This window comes from Synchiropus splendidus, chromosome 2, assembly GCF_027744825.2.
Source record: "Synchiropus splendidus isolate RoL2022-P1 chromosome 2, RoL_Sspl_1.0, whole genome shotgun sequence".
Classification (NCBI taxonomy): domain Eukaryota; kingdom Metazoa; phylum Chordata; class Actinopteri; order Syngnathiformes; family Callionymidae; genus Synchiropus; species Synchiropus splendidus.
Genome location: NC_071335.1, coordinates 26,825,699 through 26,848,053, shown reverse-complemented (window position 1 = coordinate 26,848,053; position 22,355 = coordinate 26,825,699). Strand labels below are relative to the sequence as shown.

The 22,355-nt window shown below is 45.2% G+C and overlaps 1 protein-coding gene across 2 annotated transcripts; it reads right to left on the bottom strand.

Annotated features, from left to right (window-relative positions):
- Window positions 1-11,555: 11,555 nt before the first annotated feature.
- LOC128754065 (platelet-derived growth factor subunit A-like) lies at window positions 11,556-22,355 on the bottom strand. Of its 2 annotated transcripts, XM_053856391.1 has the most exons (6): window positions 19,299-22,355; window positions 18,520-18,616; window positions 14,271-14,369; window positions 13,838-14,031; window positions 13,310-13,430; window positions 11,556-11,872 (listed from the first exon to the last, which is right to left on the bottom strand). In XM_053856391.1, exons 1-6 carry the CDS (start codon window positions 19,590-19,592, stop codon window positions 11,862-11,864), a joined length of 816 nt encoding a protein of 271 aa, XP_053712366.1. In that variant the 5' UTR covers window positions 19,593-22,355; the 3' UTR covers window positions 11,556-11,861. The 2 variants fall into 2 exon arrangements, with proteins under 2 accessions (XP_053712366.1, XP_053712365.1); XM_053856390.1 differs by lacking the exon at window positions 11,556-11,872 and having other exon boundaries at window positions 13,023-13,430.

Below are 22,355 nucleotides of genomic sequence, written 5' to 3'. Positions count from 1 at the left end.
AGTGGCTCGGTCTCAGTCTCCCAAACACCGTCTCTTTGTGATCGCCAGGACCCTCTCCAGGAGAGGGTTTCAGACCATCAACCATCCCACTGATATATGACCAGCACCTCCACTGAAGTGGACAGATGTTGACATCAGCGGAGTGACAAACACATTTAACAGAAACAGAGACGAAGCTCAAGTCAAACTGTGTCCTCTGTGATGCTGCGCACGCCTCTCTGTTGTGGAGATCATGCGCCTGTTTTGGTTACAGGCGGCTTCTGTTTATTCTTCAGCAGCGAGGCCACGTTGTGAGCCGGCGGCCTGGGAACTGGGAGCCGTGTCGAGAGAAAGAACCCTCTCAGTTGAAGGTTTTCCTCTGGCTATCATTCACCAACACAACGGGACGTCCTATAAAGTGATGATTTCCATCCTCCAGGTTCCCCTGCTGCTGCAGCTGCTGAGAGCAGCAAGTAAACAAGTGACATAACTGCGGTAAATCTCCGTCTCCCTCTTCAGCATTTTCCTCCGATAGAAGAGAAAGAAAGAGGCTTTGTGTGGTTATATTAAGTCTGCAGTCAACACATGGAGGTTCTGTGCCGCTGCGGTTGGGTTCTGCTGGCCTGCCTGGGCGATGGGGGCCATGGGACGGCTCCTGAATGCTTTCGTGGTCAGCACTCGTGTCCTGGTCCAGCACCAGTGCTCCCATTATGAAAGACGCTCGGCAAAATCAAACGCTAAATGATGTCGCTAGCTCTTTTGGTTGTGTAAGCCATTACCTGAGGGCAGGGTCGCGGGGGCAGCAGCCTGGGCCAGACTTCCATCTCTCCAACAAAGATAGATAGGTAGATAGATAGATAGATAGATAGATAGACAGATAGATGGACAGACAGACAGACAGACAGATAGATAGATAGATAGATAGATAGATAGATAGATAGATAGATAGATAGATAGATAGATAGATAGATAGATAGATAGACAGATAGATGGACAGACAGACATACAGACAGATAGATAGATAGATAGATAGATAGATAGACAGATAGATGGACAGACAGACAGACAGATAGATAGATAGATAGATAGATAGATAGATAGATAGATAGATAGATAGATAGATAGATAGATAGACAGATAGATAGATAGATAGATAGATAGATAGATAGATAGATAGATAGATAGACGGACAGACAGACAGACAGATAGATAGATAGATAGATAGATAGATAGATAGACAGACAGACAGACAGAGAGACAGACAGACAGACAGATAGATAGATAGATAGATAGATAGATAGATAGATAGATAGATAGATAGATAGATAGATAGATAGATGGACAGACAGACAGACAGAGAGACAGACAGACAGACAGACAGATAGATAGATAGATAGATAGATAGATAGATAGATAGATAGATAGATAGATAGATAGATAGATAGATAGACAGACAGACAGACAGATACATAGACAGACAGACAGACAGACAGACAGACAGACGGACAGACAGATAGATAGATAGATAGATAGATAGATGGATGGATGCCTCACAAATATAAAAGTTGTACAAGAGGAATCTGAAACTACTGCAAGTAATCATCTTTTAAACTTAAACATGACTCATACCTCTTCGAGAGCGTGACGTCGGTGCTGCGTATGAACCCTTATGACTTCATCCGAGTTTAGACCGGGAGCAAAGATGCAACTGTTCCAAATGTTTTATTTCAGTCTTTGATGAAGTCTTTTAAACTAATATTGTATTATGTCCTGAAGGAAACAGCTCCAGAAAAAACACTAGCGCTTGTTCTGGATTCCCGTTCCCAGGATCAGGAGGCCAACGTCCAAATGGGCGGGGAGAAGTTGGTGGTGGGCAACTTTCCTGGGAACAGCTCCTCCGAGTGGGTGGTCACGAATGACCCACTGAACACCAAACACACAGCAAAATAGATGTAGAGAATCACACATCCAGATCGCTCTCACTGGAAACCTCCAGTTGGTCGACCACAGGAGCCTTGGCTCCCAACTGTCCACCACAAGACGTCACAGAGGTTCAGGCTAGAGAAGGACCCTGTTGGATCAGAGCTCTGCGAGCGCTGGTGATCGTAACGTTCATCTCTATCAGTCGAAACCAAGGAACACCCCACTCCGACCTTCTCTGCCCTCAGGTGACGATTAGCGTGAGCAGGTATGGCCCACCTGAGCGCCGCCCCGGGCTGAGGGTTCATCACCAAGTCATTGTTCCGGGGAGGAAGGGCGCCTCACGTCAGGTGGGATCGGATCAAGCCAGCGGCAGAGAAGAAAGTGGAGAGCAAGAGAGTCACGTCGAACATCATTTGACTCCAGCTCTGAGGACCACCAAGGTTTTCTGGCCGCGGGCAGGAAGACTCGGCTGAAGCTTCCCCGAGCTGTTGTGTCAACAGACTCAGATGAAATCGCACACTTGATCTGTGTGGCTCTCGTCACCTCCGCTGAATGAGGAGCCGCCGACCTCATCTGTCGCTGAGTCGACAGTTTCCTCCAGTAGTTGTCTTTTTGTGTGTCATGATTCTGTGTGCAAGTGTGTGTAATTTGTTTATCTGTTGTTGTGTGTTTGTTGAGCTTTCTTTGAATCAAGTTTGTGTATCTTTTTGTGCAACTGCGTCAGTTTGTTTTGAGAAAAGGGAGGGAGGTGATTCTAGTGTGTTTTACTTTAGCTTCAGCCACTATAAAAGCATCAGCTGCTCAGACTTATTATCACTGTCTTTGACTTCTGTAAATATTCATCCTTTCTCACGAATCCCTCCCTGACACTTTTTGTCCACTTCAGGCCACCATAGCTCAAGCTACTGATGCTACTTGTTTCTGTTGGTCTTGTTTATTTTACACGTGATAGTTCACTGGAGTGAAGTGTCAACCTACGTATCTCGGATGTACGGATGCTGCGTTCATGGTTAGCAGAATTTTCAATATTCCCGGAAATAACCCGGGTTTTGTAAGTGGGTGTATTGTGTTTCTTTATGTCTGTATTATGTATTTGTTTGTTTTTTTGTTTTAGGTTGTCTGTACTAGTGTACTGTACTGCTTTATTAACCCGAAATATTTGAGTATTTCAGGGGGGGTTTCACTGCTTTGAGCCCAGTGAATGATGTTCAGTCAAGCAGAATAGATAGTCCGCACCTTCACCTCATGTGTTTCTGATCAGCGTACCAGGCACAGCAGCTTCTGAGGATCATCGCAGCAGCTCATGAGGTCCAGATGTTCCCCACCATGAATGAAACATGCTTCGATGGCAGCTCTACTACGAGTCTCAGGACGGAGCTGTTCACCAAACACTGAGTGCCAGACGTCCCTCACTCATGAACAAGACCCCAAGGTGCCGCGGTCCCTCACTGGCTTTCCCTCAGTTGCACGGACGGAGTCAAGGAGGCAGCTTTATGAACGGCGGGGAGGAACGGTGATTTGTGGCGGAAGCTTGGATGACACACAATAGCAGCTGGTCTTGAAGATGTCTGGAATTCCGCTGAAATGATCTCCTCATGTGCGAGTGCAGGTCTGTGTGATACAAACTCACCCTCATGAAACGCTTCCTTGTTTCATGTCGTGTGGTCTGTGTGGTGTCACCGGCCGTCCTCGGCTTCACTGCGGTGCATTCCGCGCTCTCCTGTCCGACTCTCTGAAGTGAATCGAGACGTGTGAAAGTCGACTCACTCTCTTTGTGCGGCGGGACACAAAGGCCGACTGCTGTGTGACGGAATCTTGAAGGAATCCTGATCCCTGTGGAAGCAAGCTGGCACCTGACGGCCGGACAAAGCCCGGGTCAAGAGGTTGTGACTCTGAGTTGGGGACGCAGCCCTGATGTCCACCTCGGCTGGGCCGCTCTCCGGGCCGGGAGGGCAGATGTTTCCAGGCTGATGGATGCTGTGGTGCGTGGCTCAGAGTTTCCCGGCACTTTCCTGTCAGGACGTCCAGGATTTGGGTTTGAGTCTTCACGCCAGCGTCTGCGCATGCAGTCCAGCCTCGGTGGTTTGGTGAGGCTGAAGAGGATCAGCGTTAAGTGGAAGGCCGCTGTGCTTGTGTAAATAAAGTTAAGCTCGCTCTCACTGTCAGCACCTCCAGCTTGAGATTCTCAACTGACATCCAAAACCACATTTATTATTTTCATATAAATTCATCATCGACTTCATGGTTTAGGCACAGATGAGTGAGGGCCACGTTTCTGAGCTCCAATGTTGATGGAGCACGCTGGATTTAACAGAGAGCTGAATCAACTGCTGAGCTTATGAAACACATCAACCCAGGCTCCACACACAGAGAAGGGCACAAAGAAGACAAGTGTGTAGTGGAAGACAAACCCACCCTGACAGGAACCACAGAAACCCCACTCAAACACATCACATGAAGTCACACAAGGTCGGCGACGATCCACCTGCTGTTCAGTGAGTGAAAAGCACAACATGACACCGGAGTGATGATGATGAAGGAGATGATGAAGAAGATGATGCTAACAGCAGATGTTGAAAATGATGATGAAGATGTTGCTGAAGGTGATGATAATGATAAAGATGATGGCAAGGTTGAAGATGATGATGAAGAATAAGATGACAATGATGAGGATGAAGATATAGAGTATGATGACACGGATGAAGCAAAGATGACGAAGATCAAGATATATATGATGATGATGAGGACGACAATAAAGATGATGATGATGATGAAGAAGAATGACATGATGATGACAACGATGTTGATGATGTCAAAGAAGACGTTGATGGTGGAGATGTAGAAGATGAAGACGATGATGATGAAGATGAGATGGCAAGGACAAGGATGATGATGAAGATGAACCAGATGAGGATGATGATGGTGAAGAATAAGATGAAGATGATGAAGATAATAATGATGACGATAGTGCTGAGCAAGATCATGATGATGATGATGGTGAAGAAGATGATAGTAATGATGAAGACGAAGAAGACGATGAGGGTGGAGATGTAGAAGATGAAGACGATGAGGATGAAGATGAAGATGGAGATGATGATGACGAGGACAACAATGAAGAGGAAGATGATGTTGAACGAGATGATGACGACGATGGTGAAGAAGAAGAAGATGGTGATGACCATAATGATGATGAAGATGGTGTTGAACAAGATCATGATAATGATGATGATGGTGAAGTATTAGTTGAAAAAGATAGTAATGATGAAGATGAAGAAGACGATGAGGGTGGAGATGTAGAAGATGAAGACGATGAGGATGAAGACGAAGCTGGAGATGATGATGACGAGGACAACAATGAAGAGGAAGATGATGTTGAACAAGATGATGACGACGATGGTGAAGAAGAAGAAGATGGTGATGACCCTAATGATGAAGATGAAGAAGACGATGAGGGTGGAGATGTAGAAGATGAAGACGATGAGGATGAAGACGTAGCTGGAGATGATGATGACGAGGACAACAATGAAGAGGAAGATGATGTGGAACAAGATGATGACGACGATGGTGAAGAAGAAGAAGATGGTGATGACCATAATGATGATGAAGATGAAGAAGGCGAGGGCGAAAGCGTCTGCACACAAACAAGTGCTTCCGTCCGCTGAACCCTGGCAGCAGGGTCTGAGGGCAGAATGGACTGAAAGCAGCTTATTTTGAATTTTACTGCTGCGAGACAAAGAGACTCTTCCCTCTCTGACAAGGAGTGAAGCTTTATGGGTCATAAAGCAGCGTCGCCGTGGTCCGGGTCACCGCGTGGTTCCCTCTCTCAAGTCCCGCTCTCTCTATTGAAGCCGGCCGATTTACCGCTCCGGCTCATGTGATCTCATTTCATAGCAGCACCTCTCTGCTCCGTGTTTGAGACGGTTGATCAGCTGCAGCGAGTCAGAGAGGCTCGACCTGGAGGCTCAGCAGCTTGGGGGAGAACTTTCCTGAGGCAAGTCATGGCACCGTCACGTGGTGGAACCAAGCTGAAGCTCCTTCCTGGATCTTTCTGGATCCTTTAAAGGCTCCCCACTGATAAAAGGAGATTTACAGCCCGGTGCCCCTCCTCACCAGGGGTGGCCCCCGGTACCTCGTCCTTTCACCGCCTCACTCTATTAAACATCATAAGTCAAACACACAAGAGGCAAGAGAAGAGAAGGGACCCTGCAAACTTCCACACTCAAGATGGAGGAGGAGGGTTTCTTCATTCACTCGCTCATTACCTCAGCTTTACTTTTGGACCAATTTGATTTTCTTTTATACTTTCACATTTATTCATTTCTGCTTCTGCTTCTGGTTTTTCAAACCTGTTTGTTTTAGTTAAAAATATACATTGTACACGATTTGTTTTCTTTTAATACAAAATCGCAGTTCAAATACAAAATAATTGTACTGTATTAGTTTTATGTTTTTTTCATCAGATTTTCCCCTTTAACATTTTAACACACAACATTTTCTAATTATTTTCTCAATTTTAATTTATTTTCCTTTTTTCGACTGAATTTTAGTTCATTTTACTTTATTGCAAAACATGCACAACACTATTTTTTTCCTTTAAATTTCAGTGGTTCTGAGATTTAACATATTTTTGTACTTTAATGTAACGTTGCTACATGTTGCTGACAACACTTATTTTTATTTATGTTTTGTTGATTCATTCATTTATTTCCTCTTTTTTTAGACTTCTCATATTATATAATATATTTATTTTTCTATTTAATATTAGATTTTAATGTGTTTTTATTTAAGCCTTTTTTATGTTATAGTTTTTATGTGCTTGATGTTTTGTTCTTCATTTTAAACATAAAATCATTTTCGCCTCATTCTTTTAATGACATATTCAATATTTATTAATTGGTTTTGTGCTTCTTTTTATCATTTTTTTCTTTTTTATCTTTTTTAATCTCATTTTATTATTGAATACATTTTACCCATTAAAAGCTGCATTAATTAATCGGTTATAAACATGTATTTTTTTAGCTCTTTAGTCTTCTTTGTTGTAGAAATCTTTCTAATAGTTTCAATAATTTATTATTTAATGTATTTATTTATATTTTTCCTCAGTTTTTAATCTTAGGTGACTTACTTTATATTATTTTATTTATTTATGTATGACTATATTTGAGTGAATAATGTAGCTGCTGATCACAGTGAACATCACTGCCACTAACCACACACAACATGAAATTAAAGCAGAGCAATGCAACAGGACACTGCTGTGTGCGTGCGTGTGTGTGTGTGTGTGTTGAAGGAAACGCATCTCCTCTCCCTCCACAATGGCTTTTAATGGCTTTAGCGGAGGAGCGCGGGAGGATTATAGAGGGCGCGGACACGCCACGGTGACATGGAAACACCAACATGTGGCTCCATCTCTAACCGCACACATGCGCAGACCTGCAAATGGGTTAGTGGGCACCGGAGCGGCTTGTGCGTCTCCCTGTCGAGCGTCAGCAAAACCTGACGCTGTCACCACAGCAGGTCGTGACGGAGCTGCAGGGGATGGAGACACGGAGAGGAGAGCGGGGGGGGGGGTCAGTGTGTGTGTGTGTGTGTGTAAGAGGCTTACCGCTATCATGAAACAGAGAAGCGGGACGAGTTTCAGGTCCGGGATTAGATCAAGTCGGGGTTTCCTCCTGACGCGAGCCAAAAAGGCGAGAGAGCGGTTCGCATTACTAAATACAGTCTCCTTATTTGAGTCGTGATTTCTCCTTCTTTTCCATTGTAGCACAATTTATTTTCTTTAAACTGGAATTTCTATAGTCTATTTTCTTTATTTTTACGAATAATTTTTATTTCCATCTTAAAGCTCCTTCTTTTTAATTAATCTCTGTCTTTTTTTAATATATATTTTTCACTTTTGCTAGTTTTTCTTTTAAAGGCAAATATATATTTTTATTTTACCTTATCTCATGTTATCTAGATTTTTTATTTTCTTTTATCTTCTGTTTTTCATCACACTTTATTACTTCCCTTTAGCTCCTATTTACTTTATGCATTTATTTTCCTTGTTTCTTTCATTGTAAAATATTATCACTTTCTTTTAATGCCTTCTTTTAGATCACCATTTTTCCTGCTTTTTATATTTATTTTCCCTTTAATTATGTTTTTCCTTCTATATAATATCCTTCTATATTCTTTCTATTAAGTCATTTTCAGAATTCCAATTGTGAGCGTAAACAAATATTTATGAAAATACCGACTCACTGGCTGCATAATCTGACGCTCAGCCTCCAAGCACAACTCCTGACTGGCTCCTTGATGTGGCTCTTGATGGACTCAGGTCCCAGGTCTGACTCCGATTCAGGAGGCGAAAACAAAGAGCCACAACAGAAGCAGAAGAGACGCAAACAAGGCGTCTGCTGTAAGGAAGGGTGGCGCTGTGTGGCACTTGTGCTTTTCAAACCAGCAGTGTTGGGACGGTTTCTCTGAATCTGATCTGGGATCTGCAGGCGGAGGAAGTTTCATCAGCTGATTTCAGGTTGACCAACATTTTAGCCAACATGCCGCAAATCTGCTTATCCAGGCTTTATATAGATGGACTTTCCCCCGCTCTCTTTGACACACAGATCACTTCCCTCCAGAGTCACACACATTTCTCTCGTCCTGCACACACAACCATCACGTCCTCGGGAGTTGAACTTCCTCTGACCGTCACCTAGCGGTCGCTACTCCTCCGCCGTTGTTCTCTGTTGCTGACTCTCCGAGCTTTGAACAACCAGATTCTTCGGTAACTGTCATGTTGTGTTGATTTATAGGCATAAAGTTCCATGCGACGCGCTTCTGAGTTGCTAGCACTCATTGTTAGCTAGCGGTCACACGTTGTCATCATGCTAGCAACCGCCAACAATGCCCGGATGGCAGGCTAAGACATTATCATGTTTTATCGTGTGTCAACAAAACAAATAAACAAGTTACATTTTAAAATAAATCACAAACCAAAGTACTAAAATGCAATTTTAAAAAAATTAAAAAAAACTACAAGAGGTAGCAGAAGAAAAAGAACGACAACAATAGAACAAAGCGGAAGAACGTGAAGTAGATGAACAAAAAGAACCAACGATTTTTATGCTGATATTTCCGATGAGCTCAGCACTGGTGCGAAATGTACCTCTCTCTAATCTGCGATGGTTGCAAAATTCCTGGTGAAAAAACTGAGGTTAGGGGGAGGAGCTATATCTTATAACTCCGCCCCTCTTTGACATTGTTCATGACATTACTCTTTACAAAAGTTGGTTTTGCAGTCGAAGGTGAGAAACGTCACCGGATACGGTCGAGCTCATCTTTCTCTGAAGCCAATGGTTAAACGTAGCTTGAGACCCGAAGAGCGTCAGTTCACCATTCTCCCCTGGCTGGTTCTGTTGTCCACAAACCTCTGGACTGTTCGCCCACCCTCCTCCTCCTCCTCCAGTCTCCAGCCTCGGGTTCAAGTCTCTCTGGTGATGGAACGCCACAGAAGCTGCGTGTGGAAGCTCAGCCACAGTTTGACAGGAATGTGGGTCACCTTCTCTGAAGAAGCCATGACTCAACCAAGGGTTCCACTCTACTCAAGACACAGATTCCAAGAACATGCCTGTTAAGATGCCACCCATCATCTGCTGAAGTTTGTTTGAAAGCGACGACGACAACAGCACAAGCGGCTGCCAGCTGCTGCAGGAATGCTCCGGTGGGTTCTGCGGTTCTGGACGGGCAAAAGGATGAGTCCACTGTTTCTGAACCTCCACAGATTGCTCTCTCTTTTCCAGGCTGTTTGACCAGAGCAGAGTCTGGTGAGGTTTTTCCACTGAATAAGGGAGCGATTGTTCAGAGGCTGTTTGAGGTCCAGGGAAGGAAGTCAGTAGATGTGATTGGTGTTCTGGTCTCAACTGCTGACTCGGGATTTATTCTGTGCTGTCGGAGTGGCAACATGAACCGTGATGACACGGTGATGTGGAGTGGAGAGGAGGGAAGAGAGAAGGTGGTAGTTGTGTGTGGAATCAGTCATGCAGAGTGACGGACAGAGATGAAGGGAGGTGAAGAAGAGAGTGAAGGCAGGGCGACTGAGTGGCAGCCAGAGCTGGAGAAAGTAGAAAAAGAAGAAGACATCCAACATGAAGAGGACAGGTGTGACCAGTGAAGATGATTGAGAAGAAGACAACAGGATCAAAGAGAAGAACAAGAGTGAGACAAGAGGACAAACAAGAAGATTCAGATGCTTCAGAAGAAGAACAAGTAGAAGAAGGTAAAGAGCTAAATGAAGGTGAAGAACAACAAGGAAAACAAGAGTCAAACAAGGAAAACAAGATGTAAAAGCTGAAGAAAAAGAAACAACGTGCAGAAGATGGTGAAGAAGAATGATGTACAAAAATGAAAAAAGTGATAAGAAGCTCAAGAGCAGAGTAAAGAAGAACAAGAAGAAAATCCATAAGTAGAAATAGATGATGAAGAGCAGGAAATATAAGCAAGAAATTCGGGCTGAAGAACAAGAAGAGGGACAAGAACAAGAAGTCGAGGATGATGAACGACACTGGTAACAAAAACGAGACATAGAAAAACAAAAAGAAGAAGAAAAGGATAAAGAAGAATTAGAACTAGAAGGTGGTGAAGAGGAAAAGAACAAGCTATGTAAACAAACATGAACAAGAAGCTCAAGAAGAAGACATAGTCAAACAGGGAGATAAAAGCTGAGTAAAATAACTAGAAGAAGGGAAGAATCTCAAGCAGAAGAACAAGAGAAAGGACAAGAACAAGCAATAGAAGATGAATAAGAAGAGAAAGGAGAAGGAGGAGTAGAAAGCTCAAGAAAAACAAACATTAAAGGGGACGCAGAAACAAACATAAATAAGTAAACAAGAAAGAAACACGAAATAGAAGCTCGAGAAGAACAAGAAGATGAACAAAAAAGTAGGAGACGCTGAAGGTGGACAAGAACAAGGAGAAATAGTCAAAGAAGCTCAAGAAATAAAGGCTGTTGAAAAGGACAAGAAGCAGAAGATGGTGAAGACCAGGGAGAAGAACAAAAGAATAAGAACTACAAAAAGTCAAAAGCAAAACGCTAAGCAGAAGAACAACAGCAAAGAGAAGAACACGTAGTTCATGATGATAAAGAAGAGCAAGGAGAACAAAAACTAGAAGAAGAAAATCACAAGATTCAGAGGTAGAAGGTGATGAAGAAAAAGAGTGTTCTGGATGAATGACAAACCCACTCAAACGCAGCATAGATGTGTGCGTGAGGTTCTGGCTCTCACTCTAACCTCTGCCTGACTTGCTTCTGTCCAGCCGCTGCTGCAGCGCCGGTCACTCGTGAGACTAATAAAGTTTTATCTTATCTGAACGTCGGGGCTGAACATGACCTCGAAGGCAAAGCTGTCGATCGGAGCGTCGGAAGTACAGTCGGTGAGGAGCGAGCGGGAGAGACCGGGTTCAATTCAGGTTCTCTGGTGATGATGTCAGCTGAGCAGCCTCCTCTTCCTCCCAACACCGTGGGGGTTTCCATGAGCGCCTGTGTCCGGGGGCAACAATTCCCCGGAGCGCCGTGATCCTCGGGATAATCTCTCTGTCACACTCGCCCGCCGCCTGCTCCACTTCCCTTTTCTGCTTCCAACGCAAACACCTCGGAGTCGCCGTTTTCACATAAATATTTTATTAGTGTGGATAACATGTCGGGGTCCCGTGCCCCGCTGGTGAATACAATCCATGGGAGGAAAGAGAAATAATCCGAGCCTGTACTTTGACATCTAAATCTTGGGAGTATCAAAACTTAATCCCCGCCATTGTTCGGAGCCTTTTAATCCTCTGAGCGGGTTACACTCAGGGGAAGGTGGAAGACAGGAAGTCGGCAAGCAGGAGTCCCTCCGTCTCCTCCGCGGCTAGCTTGCGTCGTGAATCCACAGGAGTCAAATATTGCCGCCGAAGCTTCTCGCCGACTTCCTCCCGGCTTCCTCTCACCTGACGCCTGTTGGAACACAGGAGTTACTGGAGTGTGAGGGCTGTGGACACTCAAGCGCTGGACTTTCATGTGTGGCCTGGAAGCAAAGCCTCGGTTCACGCTGAGGTTTGTTTTCCAGGTGGTTGGGAAGCTAATGTGATTGCGGAGGACCAGACAGCTCTAATCACATTTCTCTCTGAGCCACTCAAATATGCCACAGTGAACTGTGGAGAAGCTGGGTGGGACCACACCACACTGGAGAAGTAGTGTAGCCTGGCTGGGTTCAGGTGAGAGGGTTTACAGGAATATTCATGAGAGCTTTTGTCGCCTCAGGGAATGAGAGAAGGAAGGAAAAGAACCATAAATACCAGAGGTCTGCTATCAGATGTCACACACACACACACCGCTATCACTCTGGGGACATTTCATTTCCATCACCCTTCCCCCCCCCCAAACCTAACCATCCAAAAGACATGGCTCACCTGAACCAGGACTCTGAAACAAACAGTTATTTTGAAGTTTTGAGCCTCAACTTGAGGTTTCATCTTGTGGAGTCTGGTCCTCACAAGGAGGTGTGTTTGTAAGAATTGTTCCCCACAAATATAGCTATGCAAGTCACAGACATACACGCACACACATGCCCACACGTTGGTATTTCTATCCTTGTGGGGACATTGTGAGGCTTCTCATTGCCTTAACCCTTTCCCCAGCCTCTCTCGCCAAACCTAACCATCCAAAACACATGAGTAACATTAGCCTTTGCTTTGAACCAAACTGATAATGACCCAGTCATTTTGAATTCTTCATCCTCAAATTGAGCCTTTACCTTGTGGGGACCGGCAACAATGTCCGCACAAGGGGGTGTATTGTCAAGAATTGGTCCCTACAAGATCAGATTAAACAGGTACTCATGCACACACACTCTCTCGCATAAACACACACATACATGTTTGTAATGTCCCTGTGGGGACATTGTGAGGTTTCTCATTGTCATAACCCTTTCCCCAGCCTCGCTCCCCTAAACCTAACCACACAAAACACATGGCTAACCTGAACCAAACTGAAACCCAAATGACCCGGTTATTTTGAAGTCCTCATCCTGAAATTGACCTCAAATGTCCCCACAAAGTCATATGGTCCTCATCAGGATAGTGTTTTGTCAAGAATTGGTTCCGGACAAGCCCACAGAAACACACACAGTGACATGAACACACGCCCATGCAACAGATGAACAGACACATGCTGAACTCACACAGACAGGGACACACACATACAGATACACACACGCTTATGTCAATACACAACTGCGAACATGGACACTAACACACACAGACAAACACACACTGCAGTGCACTCACTCACACACATACAACCCACAAATCTAGACGACAACACACAGAATACACAGCATGACCAGCAGCAGGAGTCTCACCACACACAGCACTGTGTGGAGCATGAACTCACCATTGTCACTGTCGGCGCAGCGGCGGTGTTTGTTGGCGCACGCACACTCCAGGTGATCCTCCAGTGTCACCTGCACCTCCCTGAGTTTGGGTCGGCGCCGGGCGTACTCCACCTTCGCCACCTGGACCAAAGCATTAAAGGCGGTGTTGGTCAAAAACGCATGAACAGTCTGAGGATGTCTTGCTCTGGAACACCTCGGCAGACTGTCGGCCCACGTCTACCTGTGTCAACAGACCCGTGTTGTGTTTGGAAGAGCGAGCGACACGCTCCCGCCGCCGTGACGAGTGAGTTCCACCCGACCCGAGATGAGCTCCAGAACAAACACATCAACACGTGTCAGGAAGGTCTTGATGATCTGATGGGAGCAGCTTCCAACGTTTCCTTTCATGTCCGAACAGTTTCGCGGCAGGAATGTCGACTGTGCATTCACAGATTTCTGGCTACACTAACTGTTGTGAAGAGTCGTTTCACCTCCCAAACGTCTGTGATGTGAACCTTGAAAATTCCACTCTGAGTGCTGAGGGTTACCTTGACAAGGCGGTGCTGCCTGCGCGTCGGGTGGCAGCAGAGGTTTCCGGTGTTGCAGCAGCCGGTGCAGCGCTTCACCTCCACGCACGGCGGCCAGATGATGAAGTTGGCGGCGGTGGAGTCCACCAGACTCCGGGGAATCTCGAAGATGGTGGTCTGGACTTTGCAGCCGGCCGCCACGGCCTCCTCCACCACTGTCACAGGTTGGCAACAATAGTTAGCGCTTCTTTCTTCTGGATTATGGGGGCTTTATGGGGCCGGACCCCACAAGGTTAAACCTCAATTTAAGGATGAAGTCTTCAAAACAACCAGGTCATTATTATTAGGTTTTTGTTTGGTTCAGAGTCCTGGTTAAGGTGAGCCATGTGTTTTGGGTGGTTAGGTTTACGGCGAGAGGCTGGGGAAGAAACCTCACAATACATGTGTGTCTCACCTGTGCTCCTCTTGTGTCTGCTGCCTGTTCTCTTCACCTCAGCAAAGTTGTGAGAAAAGTCCTTGTAACTGTGTTTGGTCTCTTCGATCGGCTCGCTTTCTGGACACCAGACAAAACAGCAGGCTTTGAGACGTCACGTTGTGTTTGACGGTTGAAATCCACGTGACAGTTCTGTTTTCAAAGACCGACATACAAAAGATCCTCCTGTCCTGTGACTTGACCCACTGACCGGCAACACTGTCACACGCCACAAGTTCAGACAGAGCTACACAACAACCATGACGTCACTCAAGACTGTAGAATGCAGGACACACATGCTACATTATCACACACACAACAATATATAAAGAATAGGGCTTTAATGGCGCCTGAAGACTTGCTGAGACACACCACGTGCACCTCACATGCTTAACCTGATTCCCAGTGTGAGGTCACACTGCGGTCTTCCGACCTTCTGAACACACACTTGACACACCTGTAAAAAACAGGTCATTTAGACCTGTACTTCAATCCCCACTGGATTCAGCATCAAAGACAGAAGTGAGTTAACTCACTCGGGATTTAAACCCACAACCTCCAGCACGTCTAAGAGGGAACTGAGGGAGTTAACTGATGGTTAGTGGGAGTGGGAGTCAAACCGACAACCCTCCCATTGCGGGATAAGCCACCCAGCCAGTGAATGGGTGGTGGCAACGTAGCGATGGCAATAGGCCGCAACGCAGCTGAACCATGTTTGTTGCTCAAGAGCACATTGCTATTGACCAGTTCTGAGCTGGAATCAAACCGGCAACTCGTGGAGCATGATTCTCGGTACCACCAAGCCACCCTGAGTGAGTTGCTTATGAGTTGCAGGAGGATAAACATCGCAAGGTTTTGGCTCCGCCCCGGCAGAAGAGCATCAGTTTGAGCTTGTTAGGCAGGAGCTAACAGCCAGAGACACAACTGGTGCCAGCGTTCACTGGAGAAACAACGAGGCTCGATGTCATGAATGTCAAAGCAAGTTCAGTCGTGGCGCAGAAGTCTTGCCCGGACTGTGACCCCTTCCCAGAAACAGGTTGCTTCACACTGTTCAACATCCCTCTGAACCTGGGAGTGTTTTGGTTCCACCTCACTCAGGTGTCAGGTCCAGACTGTGTTTCCAAGTGGCTCCACCAAACTCTTGGAATCCAACTGCTTGGTAGCAACCCTCCCGCAAACATGGAGCGCCCTCAGAACCCCCACCCCAGATCTCTCCCTCCCTGACGTGCAGGAATTTCAGCATGAATTACACGTCGGCTCTGCTCTCAGACCAATAATGGCAGCGTGACAACAGAATAATGAAGTGAGCCACTTGACCCCCGCCGGGCCAGGGGGCCGTCACTCTCCCCATTTGCATCTCAATGATAATCTCAACGATGTCAGGATTAATGGAGGCAACGCCCGCCACGGCGCACATGAAAAATGAGTCCCATTTTAATCCGCCGGAAAATTCGGAGCAGAAAAGTTCTCGTGGCAGGAAGCCATTTTTGTTTCAGTCGAGGGAGGCGATTCAGTATCACAAATGTACAAGGTTAAAGGAATGTCTTCAACTGAAATACTGATTTTTCTTTTTTTTTTTTATCCCTCTTATACATTTTCAATGACCAATTAATATTTTCAACCACCAGCCATCAGTTTTACATTGTTTTCAAATATACTCGGTAAATTCCCAGAATTTTTTCGCCGAATATAATGTAAATGTAAGTGTTTTTCTACATTTAATTTTAATGCGACCCTTGTGTTATCTGCATCAAAAAATATTTTTATATGTTTATAAAATTAAAACCTACATTTAAGCCCATTGAATCACAATATTTTAAATTAACGTAATATCATGCTTTGTTAATAATTATTTCAATATCTCTTTATTAATTCACACGCAGATTGAAAATATTCCCAAACAAATTGAACGTGTTTATAGAAATAATAAAATAATTTAGTCACCTTAAAAAACAGAACTTTGTAAATAAATAAATTAAATTAAATAAATTAAATTAAAACTCAATATATTAATACATTTAAAAAAAATAAAAAAAAATATATATATATATATATATATATATATATATATATATTTGTGACAAAATCTTTTCAGAATTCTTCTTTTCCAGATGTTTTCCAATGTGTTATTACTAATTCCGCTGAATATTAACAGGGTTTTTAAGTTATACTTCACCCCTGAACATCCTCGGGAAATGAAAAAAGAACAGCAAACACCTGGTCATGACTGAAACTCTGGGCCCCAGTCTCAAATAAAACCCATTTTTTCTGAGCTTCAAATTAAAATCATCTTAAGGCGCCGCCACAAACATTTGCGCAGCCCGACTTCCCTGTTATTCAAACGAGGACCGATAGGTGGTTGACCTTGTGTCCGGGTTCATTCAGAGTGTAAAGATCAGGGCGAGGACGGCCGTCTCTGAGCAACACAGGGGGAAGTATTCCTCTGACCAAACCGTCTTCCTGTGAGCTGAACTGGAGCGCTGCTTTGTTTACACGGCAGAGAAGCGGCTCCACAGCTTGTAAAGGAGTCCAAACCTTTACACTGGGTGAGTCACCGGCATGAAGTGACCCGTGCCTCATGCTCGGGTGGGAGATGCTGTTACACAACACTGGCTGAACACAGGGTGTGACAGAAGGGTGGCAGCTAGGAAGGCAGGGGAGCGTTACAGCCCTGCTGCCATGTTTGGCTTAGACACTCTGACACAAGACAAGAAGCAGGGTGGAAGATGCTCAGGTTTTTCATAGATCAGATGGGCAGCTCATGAAGTAGTGTGGAGGCCAGACTCAGGAGGTTTGGACACGTGGAGGGGAGAAACTGGGAGCATCTTGGCCGAAGGATGTTAGAAATGGAGGTCATGATGATGAGGAAGATGGAGGTCCTGAAGAGGACAGGTCGAGTTAAGGGGGCGCACAAGGTAGGAGAAGGATTCTAGGGCCAAAAAGAAGCTAAATGTGACTCAACAAAGGGCTTCATGGAGCTACCGCCACCCATCCCCACTCTCACCACCGACTTGTTCAGCTACGATGTAGAATCCAAGGACCAAAAATCCGTTCCACCTACGTGTACAGCAAGAGTCCAGCTGTAATCTCGGGTCAGACTTATATAAGAGCACCACAACTTCAGTGTTATTGTTGTCACGATGTAAGAGCCGGTGACCGGACTTTTCGCTCGCATCAGTTTACTCCAGAAACCTGCTCCAGCTCGGAAAATACCGAGGTGTTCCGAACCTTCCACCGAGCTGGGGGTCTGCTTAACGCCCCACTGACCTTTACGTTGGCACAGATGACGGCTCTTGACTTGCCATGCTCTGCTTTTGTTTTGTTTTCTATTTTCACTTCCTGTCCCGTCTCTCCGTGAGCTAGAGTTTACAGCCACAGACCTTCTGCTTCTCTGACCTCCAGCTTGTTTCTGCCCCAACTCTCATCTTGTCATTCTGTTTTCCGCTGTATATTTCATTCACTGTTTCAGATGCTCTCCCCGGTTCCCAGGTCCGATACCCTCAGGTTTCCTCCCTGATCGTGTTCACGGTGTTTAATACAGTGTCCCAATGTAGTTGGCCTCTGAACGCTTGCGCATCTCTCAGTTGCCTCCAAAACTACTTTGCATTTCCCATTTTCCACCATAGGTCATGAACTTCACCTCACAGTGACTATGTTATTCACTTGCTGGCAAGTTTACCATTGTGGGAAGAATAAATCTAATCTAATCTAAGTCATTGAGCTAAAAATAATAACATTACTGTTCACAAGAGCTGCAAAAAAAAAACCAAAAAAACGGAACATTCTTTATCTAAAGTGGCTTACATGGTGGCGTGGCTAAGCTTTACAGAGTCAATCTAACAAAAAAAAGAGCAAATAAATCCTGTCAACCTGGAAACTTGACAACAGTTTGAGTTTGAGTGACGTCATCAGCTGCCTGTGATCACGTTGTAATAACCAGAACACGTGTTACAGGGAGGTATCTAAAGCTGCAGGACAGACTGTTTTAGAAATAATAAATAAATAAATAACATAGTACCTGAGGAATATTTGGGGGAAAAAAAAAAAAACAGAAATCAATCCATGTTTCCAGTCAAAATAACTAGAAAGTGAGAATAGCATATTGAATTTGGACCATAGTATCTGTATCTATAAAACTTGTTTCCGCTCAGGTCCAACTGTTGTGATCATAGCATCGACCAGGAACAGGAACGCCACTCCTTCAAGTCCATATTATAAAGAAGCGCTTTACCTACGGGGTCTATCTCAAGCAGCCGCTGCAGGTCGCCGATGCTGCGGACCTCGCTGCGCGACAGTCGCTCCAGCAGCTCCTGGGGTAGGGGGCGCTCCTGTGGTGGGGAAGAAGCGCTCAGATTTCAGCATGAAAAGCAGACGTCACACCAAAACAAAGGTCGGTGGCTCAAGGATCAGTCGGAGACATGCTCATGTGACTCATGTGACAAGCCGCTGGTCATGGCTCCTCTGCAAGTGGTCTCCAAACTTAGCTCCCTCAGATACTTTCAAGTCGCCAGTGAAAACCTTGACTCCAGAGTCTGTAAAGAGCCCCCTTCACCCGGTCTGCACTCTCCTCTTCGCCTCCATCTCCGACCCCAAATGTCTCCTCTTTCACACAGAGGTTTTCTGTCTCTTCTTCTGCATCTTCCAGCTCTGATGTAGAAAGCAAAGACCAAAAACCCACCCACCTGTACAGCAACAGTCCGGCTGTAATCCTGGGTCACAGTTATATAAGAGCACCACGACTGTTACACACTGTGCTGACAATCCAGTTGTTCTTCAGTCATCCGGTTTTCTTGGCTGACTTTTTAGTAAATGTTGGGGGTCACTGTGGCGGGATTTATTTTTTATTTCTTTGCCTTGCCTTCCACTGACCTCCTATCTTGGGATCAACAAGTACATTGATCTATCTAAATGTGACGTTTATATTAGGTTCAAGGTTCATTCTGTGAGTGCGTGTTGGTGTGAAAGCACGTTGCTCTACTACAGTGAAGAGAAAAGTGGGGCCGCGTTTACCTCAGCAGCGGAGCGCAGGAGACAGAGGCAGCCGGCGAGGAGCGGCAGCACCGCGGCTCTCATCTCCTCTCGAGGTTGCGGGCACAGATCCAGCGAAGGAGCCGGCGAGTCGCTCCCTGACCCCGGGGGCTCAGAACCATTCCCCCGGAGGACGGACCACCTCCACAGCCTCGATGAAGACACTTGTTGTTGGAGACACTTCCCGAGCAGTGAAGTGGAATCCGTGAGAGAATGTTTTAAAGCGAATTGGAGGTTAAATCCGGAGTTACATCCAAGCACCCGACAGACGCGCATCCACCAGCACGATCCTGCGGCGCATACCGACCGTCGGGTTAGATCCGTTAGACGCACTTTTCACGACATCTGGGTCCACAACTTCATCACCTCCAGCTCGGTCTCGCTAACTCCGCAGTGAATGAAGTCGAGACGCGCAGCGCTCCTGCATATAAGCGCGCGCGCTCCCGCTGTCTACACGTGAACGCGCTTACTACCGTAACAGGGAAGCGTGTTCAAGGCAGCATCGCTGTTATAAAGAAAAAAAGAATAAGAATAAGGGCTCACTTCAGAGAGGAAGTCCGCCCATTTCTGCCATGTTTAAAAATCACTGCATAAATTCAAATTTTCCTTCCATTTTATTTTTTTAAATTAATTTAGGAGAGGGATTAGAGGACTTCCACATATTGTTCACACAACAGCCGAAGAAAAAACGTTAAGGTTCTATAACCAGATACCTGCGCAGACATTTTGGGCGCCAGAAATAAGGACACCTATAGCTAAAAAATCAATAAATTGTATCTGTCATGATTCCACTTTTATTTCGGTCCCTTGAGTCCTGTTTTGCTTTCTTCCTGTTCCTGTGGCACACGGCTGGAGCCAGTCAACCCCTGATCACCTGTGTATAAGAACACCTGGACTCCAGCAACGTGTGCCAGATGGTCTCCTCTTGTTCTCGTGGTAAACTGGCTCTCCTCGTTCATTCTCTCTTTCTGTGCGCTTGTTTGCTAATTTGATCACTCTGTCTGAAATCCTGGTGCCTGAGTTGGTGTTCTGTTTCTTCCTATGTTTCCTGGTTTGTTTTGTGATTGTTTGTCATTGTGCTTTTGTCTCTGTGTTTCCAGATTTAAGTTTGTTTGATTGTCCCGGTTCGGTGACACTTTCTGTTGGACTCTCATTCATGTTTATGGACTTCTGCTGGTTTGGTGACGCTTTGATTTTGGACCTTCTGACTTTGCTTTGTTTCTCCCGGTTCGGTGACGCTTTCTGTTGTGGTTTTATTGTTGTTAATGATTAAATGCTTGTATTTGACTCGCCTCTGCCTCCTGTGACTTTCATCACTGCGCTTGGGTCCCACTCCGTCTTGACTCATAACAGTATCATTGTTGAAGCTGGTGTTAGCCAGTTTGAAAAAGCAAACTCAAAAACAAGGTCATGGTGTGTGTTTTTAGCAACAATCCAAAATGTCTGAACTAGACACTCTGGCTGAGGGAATCACTCACACACCTTGTTTACCAGTCTGCTGTGGCTGGTAAGAGGGGCTGCTTGACTCCGGTGGTAGCGCTCACAAAATGATTCTCACAGCAACTCAAATAAATGCCCCATCACATATCAACATACATTTGGCTGAAACTGACGAGAGAGTAACTTGTTTTGGCACTTTTCTGCTGTTGGGAAAAAGGTCTGATGCTCGATCACCTCGAGGGTCGATGTATGCACATACCTGACTATGAGAATGCTTATGCAATACTTAAGAATAGTGCAGTAAAGTACACGCTACTAACACTAGCAGTTAAGTCCAAGACAAAGGAGAGAAAGACTAAAATGTCTCCTCCTTTCTCAAAGCACATCTTGATCCGAGTAGAATATAAGGTTGAAATGAGCAGAATTTCAATGATTTTGACGTGTCTCGTGCTGGAGTTGTGTGAGTTTATTTGCTCAGATACAGTTTTGGTCTCAGTCAGGCAGTTACAACAAGAGTCTCAGATTCTTTTATTTTGGTTAGTATTAGCCTTCGAAATAGAGTTTTAAAAAAAGTTCTTTCGATGTGCTAACTAGTTGGAAACACTGTGACTCGACTCGCAGGTCTGTCCACGAAGCTTGGCAGGTCACTATGAGTAGAAGTACATTACTAGTGCTGTGACTGCAGGTTAGAAAAAGTAGGAGAAAATGATCCGTAGTATACTTGCCACTGTACACCTGCTATAGTATACTTCAGAAAACAAACTTCAGGTATGCTACTTTGTGCCAAGGGGCATCTGAAAATATGGAGCGAAAGTAGTAGAAAAATGTGTGAAATTGCTTGTGTTTAAGACCAGACTTACTACGTCCGTATAATTTAGAACTTTGCTGTGTGCAACATATCGCTCTCTCCCTCGCGCTTGCTTCCATGACCTGTCCCAGGTGTCCCCTGCATTTCGCCCTGTGGAGCTGGGATTGACTGCAGAGCCTCAGGTCACTTCTCCACTCCTCACAAGTCTCATCAGCGCAACACAAAAAGCTTTGGCGTGAAACCACTTCAGACACCAGGAACATGAGGCTTCTCCCGAGTTCATCCATTTCTTCCCTCTTAATGAAGTAAATTATTGAGGAATGTGGAGGACTGTAAGAGCTAAAGCTTCGGATAGCTGGAATCTGGAAATCCAGCCCGGAGCGCTGCGACATGCACGTACACATTTGTTCCACCGAACTGTTTGAATTGAAACGGCTTAATCTCACCGGAGCTCTTTCTATGAATCGAAGAAGAGCCGGCGCCTGGAGATCTGACTCTCTGCTACAGAGACCAGACTCCACGAGCCAAAACATTATGACCACTGCATAAGAGTCCTGGTTAAGGTTAACCATTTGTTTCAGATGGTTAAGTTTAGGGGGGAAGGCAGAGGAAAGGGTGATGGCAATGAGAAACCTGACAATGTCCCCACAAGGATAGAATTGAATTCAAATTTACTTGTGTTTTATGTATGCTAGGTTGTAGTGCCATGTTGTGGTGATAGTGAAGAACTTTGTGTGTGTATATATATATACGTGGCAGCTAGAATGATAACAACAGCAACAAACATGGAG